The sequence below is a fragment of the Montipora foliosa genome, chromosome 4, assembly GCF_036669935.1.
Source record: "Montipora foliosa isolate CH-2021 chromosome 4, ASM3666993v2, whole genome shotgun sequence".
Lineage (NCBI taxonomy): Eukaryota > Metazoa > Cnidaria > Anthozoa > Scleractinia > Acroporidae > Montipora > Montipora foliosa.
In genome coordinates this window covers 15,339,000-15,348,999 of record NC_090872.1, presented here as the reverse complement: position 1 = coordinate 15,348,999, position 10,000 = coordinate 15,339,000, and the positions used below count along the sequence as shown (strand labels likewise).

At 36.7% G+C, this 10,000-nt stretch overlaps 1 protein-coding gene across 2 annotated transcripts in view; it reads right to left on the bottom strand.

Annotated features, from left to right (window-relative positions):
- Positions 1-10,000, bottom strand: part of LOC137999999 (cadherin-like and PC-esterase domain-containing protein 1) — a 36,297-nt gene that overhangs the window by 15,304 nt on the left and 10,993 nt on the right. For both annotated transcript variants that reach the window (XM_068846080.1, XM_068846078.1), the window contains exons 4-10: positions 8,110-8,272; positions 7,178-7,340; positions 5,506-5,687; positions 4,422-4,494; positions 3,024-3,167; positions 2,468-2,548; positions 1,891-2,033 (exon numbers count right to left, since the gene is read on the bottom strand). In XM_068846080.1, the coding sequence (XP_068702181.1) occupies positions 1,891-2,033; positions 2,468-2,548; positions 3,024-3,167; positions 4,422-4,494; positions 5,506-5,687; positions 7,178-7,340; positions 8,110-8,272 (949 nt within the window). The remainder of the gene's footprint in view (positions 1-1,890; positions 2,034-2,467; positions 2,549-3,023; positions 3,168-4,421; positions 4,495-5,505; positions 5,688-7,177; positions 7,341-8,109; positions 8,273-10,000) is intronic.

Here is a 10,000-nt window from a genome sequence, read left to right as displayed (position 1 = left end):
GCAATATCAGAAGTTGGTGACCTGAGGTGGTCACCAATAAGCCACTTTCGAAAATACCATAATACTCTTTGTTTGTCTCATAAGCAAATTTGTTTCCAGTTTCTCTTGGGTCCCAAGACAAAACAAAAACAATGCTTCCAAAAAAATTTGGGAGACAAACAAAGAGTACTATAATGGTATTTTCAAAAGTGGCCAACAAGGGGAGGAGAAAAGCAAAAACAAACAAGAGGAAAAGATTTTAACAGTTAAGTTTGGTTCTTCAAATGAGTACATTCTAAAGTGACGTCACAAGTGAGCTTGAACCAATTAAGGCTCCTCAAGTACTCATGACATGATAGCCTGCTAGAAGGTGGTAGATGTTGTTGTTGCCGCAAATCACGTATCAGATGCCATGTTGGAAGAGCGGGGCATAGTTTTCGGCTGGGTGGCCAAAACAACAGGATGTTCCCCCCTGTCCCAAGTCCAATATGGTGACCAAAATACAAAGTACCACCTGCAAGCAGGTTAATACCATGAGTAATAGTGTAGCTTATAATTAGTTGATGGTTACCATGATAGTAGTTATTATTCTCCTACAGTTTTGGCAAAAGACAGTAATAATTAAATTAAACACTAACATGTAGCTGCATCAAAACCAAATATTGCCAACAGATCTATTTTTAATTAATTTAAATTGCCAACTGTGCAAATTTAAAATAAATTAGATAGTTTTTTGCTGGAACATTTACTTTAGCTTTAAACGTTCTGTCCAATTTGAGAAAAATCTGGATAGTTCCCATCAACCAATCAAATGTCAAGTTAAATAAAAGGGTAATAGTGAACAATAATTCCCAAAATTTACTGTTGGCCAACAGTTTGTGTTATGTTTGAGGCCAAAGTGTTGGCTGACCGTCAACCGACAGTCGGTGACCTGTTGGCAACCTGTCGGTAATGTGTCGGTAACCTGTCGGCAGGGCAAACTAAAATGATCGTAAGCATTCACTTGTCTATTGCTTCTAAACTACGCATTTCATAACGATACCTTGAGCAGCACTTATACTACTAATATGGCTTTCGTCCACTGTTTTAGCGTTGGCTAGCGATACTTGCCCAAATTGTTACCTATTCATTTATCCGCCATTTTGAAAAAATGACACACATGAAGTACTGTTAACTATAGTCTCGCAAAGCATTATAGGGCGATTGGAAAACTACTTTTGGCTTTGCTTATTTGTTGCCCCAAGCCTATTTTGTGTAGAAACAAATACCGGTATATGAGAAATGGGTACTAAATTACTACTATTAGGAGATGGAGTAAAAGAGGTAATACATGTAGGTAAGAACGATACGATCGACAGATTTCTATTTACTGTTTTTGACTCTATTTACGGTCAATTTGTGGTCTACTTAACAGTGTCGGCCGACTATTGGTAATGTATCAGTAATGCGTTGGTAGCCTGTTGGCAGACAGGTTACCGACAGCCGAGTATGGGAGCCATTGTTCACTATTGCCAATAAAAGAACCGAGTATCAGGTTGCAGTTAAGCCACAGAACAGACACCAGAAGTGAACACTTCGGTCACCAAGACACTGGTTTCTCTCAGACTGTTAAACTAATCGCACCAACAGTGAGAACAAACCGTTTTGGAATCTATACGTTATTAATACTACAGATGTAGGTAACAAGATTACATATGCTTGTCCAATTTGGAAATAATTGGATTAGAAAAATTCCTCGGAATGCCAAAGTGGACTCCGCCGCAGCAGTCCTCAGAATTGTTCTCATCCAATTATTTCCAAATTGGACAGTATGTAGTCCTCTTACATATACTAATCCTACACCTAGGTATGTTAAGGAAGTAACAAAACAAGTGTAATAGATTGACAGAAAACACATACAGAATGACTTACTGTACAGCCACAAAAGCTCTTAAAATTTCATGCACATCAGGTGTCCTTAAATTGTTTGTTTGTTTATAGTGTAGTTCAACTCCAGTGTCCAGTAAATGACGAATCATAGCCCTGTAGCTGCTGTCATCCGAGGAAGGGTAAAGCTGTAACAACAAAACAGAAGCCACAACTTGGGTTCAGTTTTTGAAGTGGAGATTCAATACCACAGTGGTAACAGCAATCACCTTCCACACATGTGTTCCAGTTTCAAATCCAGCAAAGTGCAAATATTTCCGTTGAGTGAATCAGTGTACTCAACTTTGGGCTGCATTTCTCAAAAACCTGATAACACTCTTTGGGGATTACAGTGTGATAAATCAATTTGTCTCGTCACAAGGATGTCAATTTAAGGTATGAAACCAGTGCTTGGCGTTTTACGAGATGACAACCAAGTCTTTTACGGCAAAAAATGGGATCTTAATAAGTTGGCACATTTACCAGCTACGTTAAAGTTCTAGGTACTGACAAAACATTTTTCCTCTCTGTCTTTTATTTTTGATGCAAGCGATGTTGTGATTATTCCATGACAAGAACTTACCCGTTTAAAGTTCCCCATGTGAAGTGCTTCTTGTTTGGTATCTAATAAATACTTCAATAAGACATCTGACCATTGGCTCTTCTGTTGAATTAAGTATATGTACTAAGTACATTAATTAAATTAATTAATTAAAGAATGCATGAGCTTTGAATTTGTGATAGATGCTCACAATCATAAACAACCAAAAACCCTGGCTGAAAATTGTGGCATTCCAAGTCTTATAAGAACAATGCATCCTTTTTCATTTGAAGATGATGAAAAGTGAGGAAAAATATTAACCCATTGACTCCCAGGGGTTCCCCATTGACAAGTAAAATCGTTTCAGACAGAGTAAAATACTAATTAATATTATCATGCTTGAAGAGCATGTGAATTTTAGGCAACCAATATCCCACTAACACAATCAGTGGAAACATTGTAGTAGTACCATCCGGCCTTTCACCTATTTAGGCTAAAGATTGCAAAAACGGACGAACCCATAACCTTATCTCACTAAAGACAGAATTAGTCAGTAACAAAGGTTCAGCCTTAAAGCTAAGAAAAAACATAATATTACCTTTTCAAACAGTGACGTTAGTTTTAAGGATTTTAACACCAGATATACATCTTCGGAAAACAGAACTGAAGATTGCATAAATAACAGATTGACTGTTTCTTGAATCACTGCAGCAGAAACTTGATCATAGCTCACAGATTTTGCCTTAAAAAAAAATTACTTGATTTTCAACAAGCAACAAAGGGAACATTGTGTTGGGAAAAAATGCAAAGCAACAAATATTATTGATAAACTTTTGCAATGTCCAGTAATTGTCTAAGTGGGGGAGGGCATTTCCTAATTTTGTAAGATTTGCTTGATAAATTGCAACAATCAATGTCATTTCTCTTGACTTGGACTGAGAAATAGGGCTTATCGGTAAATGCTAATATCTTCACCCAGTTAAAAGAGTCTTAAGGGCCAATTTATACAGTACAAATTTTGTCGCATGCCACAAGCCTATGATAGGCTAACAACATGAATGATTGCGGGATGCTCCGCTGTGATTGGTTGGTTTATTATTATTATTGTACTTCACCACGATGAATCACAGCAACCTTTTTTACAAATAATGTACATTTATTGTGGATATGAAATCAAGTGAAATTATTATCTTCGCAGTTAAGAACATGCAATTTTAGCAATGGCATAAAGAAGCCTGAAAAATTCATGACTTCAACAGGGTTTGAACCCATGACCTCACGATGCCGGTGCAATGCTCTAACCAACTGAGCTATGAAGCCACGGATGTTGGGAGCTGGTGATTTGTGGGGACAAATGTTCCCGTCATGAATGAATCAATGAATGTAATGATATATAAAATGAATCATATATTGAACTGCGGATATGATTAATCAAGTGAAGCTACAATCTTTGCAGTTATGAATATGTAATTTTAGCAATTGCGCAGAGAAGCCTGATAAATTCAGGACTTTATCGTTCAATATATGATTTATTTCATATAATTATTATTACGATCACTGATTCATTTATCACCAGAACATTAAATTTTGTACCCAAAAAAAACCAGCTCCCAACATCAGTGGCTTCATAGCTCAGTTGGTTCGAGCGTTGCACCAGCATCAGGAAGTCACAGGTTCAAACCCCGTTGAAGTCCTGAATTCTTCAGGCTTCTCTACAAAATTGCGAAAATTGCGTTCATAACTGTGAAGATCATAGCTTCACTTGAGTTAATAAAGACACAATTCATAAAGACACAATATATAGGGTGTGAATTGGCCATGAATTTTCAAATAGTGATTTGATTTAATTTGCATTTTTTTTCCTGTTTGTACTCTTACCCAACTCCATGTCAAAAAGGATCTTTTTTTTGTTAAAGAAAACCGGAAATTCAGACAGTCACTTTTTCTGGTTGGGAGCTGGCCTAAATGTAGCTGTTCAAGCATTTATTTTCCTTACTTCTAAAATAAAAGGATTGAGTCTTGAACTGAAAGCAAAGCTTATTTTCAGAGGCTGGAAGCATCCTTGACATCTGAAAATTGAGAAATCAGACACTACTGGTATATCTAGGTGAAATAAATCAAACTCTGATAAAACAATTAAATTACATCGGTTTGAATGGGCCAAATTGGTTACCGGTAGGTTAGGGTTAGGGTTAGCATCTTCATCCAAATAAGGCCTTTTCAAAATACAATATGCCCTGTTCCTGTACCAAACGAAATACATCAGACTTGAATTTAACTTGAGCACAGCAGTAGAACAGACCTTGAGAAAAGAAAGTTCAGCATCATTGATGCTGAACAGACTCATGAAAGCAGGCCATGTCACGCAGCTTCACAAAAGTTGTAGCTTGCTTTGGTTTCAAATGACATATCTTCCTTCCAAACTAAATTCATAAATATAATTATTTTTTATGTACATAAAATATTTTAAATTTTGATGCCACTGAATTGAGTTTGATGATTGAAACCACTGACACACTATATAGTCATGATTACAGTAATTGTATTATAGGACAAACTACTCTATAGCAGGAAGCACAACTTACATGATTTGAAAGAGGCTTCAGAATGGTTATTTAGTCTGAATACACAATAATTAGCGCAGTTGTTGCTGCCTATCCTAGCTAGGAAATGACTTAGACGCTGCACTTAGTAATTTAACAATAATAATAATAATAATAATAATAATAATTTATGCAAATTAGGTGGCATATTTTAGAGTTTGATGCAGCTTAGATTTGTCTAAATAAAAAGAGCAGGATTAATGTCATTGTCTGTCAACCAGTTCCAATTTGGTTCAACTAATGTAAAGGTTCCAGTCTAAACAAAACAAAGAAATTTGTGTTAATTTTGACAAGGTTGGCAGAGGTGAAGTACAGGATTACCAGTCACAAATATTAACTGCCATGAGTGGTCATTATGTAAGTCATGTCTCAACCATACAGTTAAATCATCTACTATAATAGTTATGTGATCTGACCTTTACCATGTAATTTACAGCTCTTAAACTGCAGCAACAAAATATATTGTGCATTGTCTACCTGAAAACTTTAGTTCCAGTTGCCAAACTTGTGAAGTAAGTAAATAATGATGGTTCCAGTATTAGTAACATTTTTATGACAAGGTCGTCCATCTGCTCAATCACTTCATTAGCTTGGCCTGCCCCAAAAGATGTGTCTAGGTGTTGGAAAAATTGATCCAGATTCCAGTCGCATGCAGTATTCTAAATGATAACATAGAATACAGTTTTAGATTAGGGTTAGGGTTACGACAACAATAAATCTTTCTTTCTCATTATTGCAGTATGACATTTTTTTCCAACTAACCCTAACCCTAACGCTTAAGTATCTATATGTTTCTGGAGTGTAGTACTTCAAAGAATTTTCCCTCATAGTGCAGTATCCACACATTTTTAATAGCAGGCCTTTGATTTATACGCAAAAATTTTGATCAAGCCAGTTCAGGATCTGGGTAAGTATACATGTAATGACATCAAAGAAGTCAATAACGCAATTCCATTCTGAATTGTCAGAACATTCACTAGCATCCCAAGGGCAACTATTGTGCAACATTTCTATATTAAAGACTTATTATAACAAAAAGCTCGAGCTTTTCAACAAGAACTTCTTACACCTCTGAAGAGATGCAAACAAGTTGCTTTTTTGATGTCTTTAGTTACCAGGACCCACGCTAAAATGCGTGGATAGACTATCATGGGGAAAAAAATTTAAGTTCTACACTCATGACACTATAAATATTTAAAATCAAAAGTTAAAAACAATTTTTTTTTACAATTTTAGTTGTCAATATTAATATGGAACTGCCATTAGCCCACAGCACTTCACATAATACACCTGTACGTCAAGTCGAGGGCTATAGCAATTAAACATGCAATTAATGCTTAAGGTAATTCCCTTGAAATTGTTCTACTATCAAACTTTCTTGGAAACTTGGCATAATTAACATTCATGATATGAACATTAATTAAAAAAGTGCAATAAAAAAATGGGGTCACCGTGCTTGTTTACGCGTCAGCAGGCTCTTAAAATGGGGTATTTTTACTGTTTTCGCGTTAAAAATTCGAATCATACAGAATTAAGTCTTGGTTACTTCAAAGACACAAAATTTTATTTTGAAAATAAAGCTTCTTTTATTCACATAAGCAGTAATGCTTCATTTACGCCGACTTTGATTCCCTGGTTGTGGGAATAGTGCACTTTTTGGGACAGTTCCGTGGTTAGCTTGAAGTCCTCGCCTTGGGTAAAATACACCCAGTACAGAACTGTTTTCCAAAAAAAATTCATGTTCGACTATCAAACTTTTTTTCTTCTTCAAATATGTTCTTTATTAGACTGTTCTTAGCAAATACCTGAAAAAAAAATCGGGGGTCACCGTGCTCGTTTTAGAGAAAAGGAGCATTTATTTCGCTATCGGGTTTAGTTTGAGCGAAATCTTTTACGTTTTGTATGCGCACGTGCTCATGTGCGCGCGCTAATGACGCGAAAATCGTGCGCAGTAAGGATGCGCAATGCAATACTAAGGAATTACCTTAAACTTAGGGAAGCTTCATATTATTACAAATTAAGAGTTTAAAGCAGTTGGGTATTAATGAAGTGACAACGTAACGGCTATGATCATTATAACACAAATACAGCCTTCAAACACACTTACATGTAGTAAAAGTTATAGTGTATGAAATGAACGTAAAGCTACCTTCCCTCCATCCAAAAATATTACACATCCTTCACCGTGTCTGTAAACTCTGAGAGGAGAGACAAAGGTAACTAGTGCATATACTTGTACGATAACTGGGTTGCCTTCAATCGCCATTTTATCTGATGGAAACAGCTGCAAAACTCCTTTCAATGATGTGTCTCTGAAAAATAAAATAAAATAAAATGAGAAACCAACTACAAAGGTCCATGGTACATTCTTGCTTCATGGCTGGGATTTTTACACATTTTCATTGCCCTGGATGAAAGTCTTAACCCATATTGACCCCTGAGAGTGAGAATTAAAAGAGTTTACTTTGTCTAACACCAGACAATTTGTCAGTGTGGGGGGAGGGGAGGGGGTGTCCTAGGGCACTTAAGCTGTGAATGCGTTAAACTCAGTCAAAAACTAGCCATGCATTATCAAAAATATGATCATAATACTCATTGTAATTCCCAAGAGAAAATAAAAACAATGCTCATGCAAAATTTTGGAGGGACAAACAAAGAGTATTATGGTATTTTTGATAATGGCTAATTATTATAAAGTTCCAGTTACAGACTCAATCATAACCATTACAATTTTCTCAAATTGATTGGTGCATTAACTGCTTTATTTTTCACCAATTATTTGCAGGCTTGTAATCAGACACTGTAATCGGACAGTTGGCTGAAATCGGACAGTCACATTAAGTGCACTCACCACAATCCACCAATTACAGACTTTATCACAATAACCATAGCAACAACCACGTACCCTGCCAAACTGGGGATTTTCCAAAATGGACTAATTTGTAACATTAGACAGAGAAAAAAGGAATGCATTCTTTTTCTCAGAAATTGTAATGGTTATGATTAATCGGTAACAGGACTTCGTGTTGTCCGAATTGGACTACATTCAGTCCTATTACCATTATTAACATAAATACGTACATTTTGTCTCTATCCAAAGCTCCCCACTTTACGGATGGTGTCACAACTGATCCAAGGGACTTCAAAGTAAAAGTTCCTCTTTCATTGTTGTCGTGAAGAAACTTGTTAAATTGGGCTGGTAACACATAACATGGGAGGGACATTTTGGCCTGATTTTGAAGAGCTGTAAAACAAGATAAAAGTGTTGGCTTAACACTAAAATAACAAGTTAATGTGTACATTTAGCCAAGCCTAAAAGTGGAGCTCCCAGGTTATTTATTCTTAAAATAAGTTAACCTGGCTTGACCTTGCGATCCAATCGAAATCTGGCACCTTGTCAGCGATCAACCTAAAAAAAAACAGCTGACCTCAATGAGCTCTAAACTTGAGCCTACGATATGGTCATGTGATACTGGTTAGCGGATACCTTGTTTTGACAGGTGTCAATGATTGGCTAAAACATGGATGTCCAATATCAACGATGTAAAATGTACACTAGCTGGAAACAAGTACACATGTATTGATTCTTTGAATTTAAGCCAACAATATGGTCACATGATACTTGTCCCATTAGCAAATACGGAGGGGTGGATGCGTACCAATGTGCGTGGAGCTCCGCTATTATCATGAAAGTTAGTGTTAGTGTCAAAAAAAGCCAGCTGCAAGCAAAAAACCACCTGATTTGTTGCCTTCATTGGCTTAATTTATTGTTGTAAACTGAAGAAAAGTAACCAGGTATAGACATCCATCTGTGAGCCCGCAATGTTAAGCACCAGTGGGTCGAGATGTACAAAGCCTGGTGAAGATAATCCTGGTTTACTGGAAACTTGAACTGCAGTTTACTTTTTGAATAAAAAAACCTTTTTTTGCTATTAGAATTTTTAACTGGCAAATTCAAATCTGGGTTGGTATTTCATCATGGATTAGCGTTAATCAGCTTTTGATCAACAGTGGGCTTTGATGGCCATTTTTGTGACCAGACAGTTAAGTGAACATTTTGATCTAAACATTTATAGAAAGCTTCTATTAATTAACATTAATTAATAGATACAATATAAGCAGAAGCCCTAAATGAGTAGTACATGCAATGATGAAGTCATGAGCACTCATACTCAATATGTGACTTGTGAAACAAATACAGTTACCATAGGTTAATTAAGCCTTTTACTTCTTATAAAACAGCCATTTACATTTTTTACTATGTCTATACAAATGCCACACGATTTTACTCATGAATGGGGAACCCCTTTAGTCGCAAAGGGTTTGATAAGCATCGAGTTAATTACAGAGAACATGTTAAGGTAACGTTTGAAGTTCACCAGAATTTACATGTACAATAATTATATTACGGGTGACCTGAATACTGTGTCTCAGTTGGTTGCCACCCTTAAATTAATTACTTAATTGCCACGGGACACCAACTGGGAGTGGTCCATCACAGACACAATCCCACTTCCTATACAGGATGGGGTTGCCAGTTTAGTCACTGGTGGCCCGACCCATGGAGAAGGTACATTGCAGTACCGCCCTTCACGGTTACGGGTATCAAGCAATGGATGCCTGACCTGACATTAGTTCCAGATGAAATACCCATTTTGCCTCACTAACACATGAGGTGATAGTGATCCTCTTGAACATTTCATTGTATTGATGAGTACAATGCACCTGAGTGTATACAATGAGAGATACAATGATACAATGATTTGCTATTAGTCTCTCCCCCACGGGGCTTTTCAGGATTAATTTTACAATACTTTTGTGTGGGACTTTAGCCAGACTGCTTGTTACGCAGTTTACCATGAATTTTTCCGAAGTGAAAGATGCCCCCGTCCAGCTTAGGTTAGACCACAACACCGGGGACTACGTCCCCTACTCTTATCGAACAGTGAGTGGGTTCTGTAACGTCCCATAC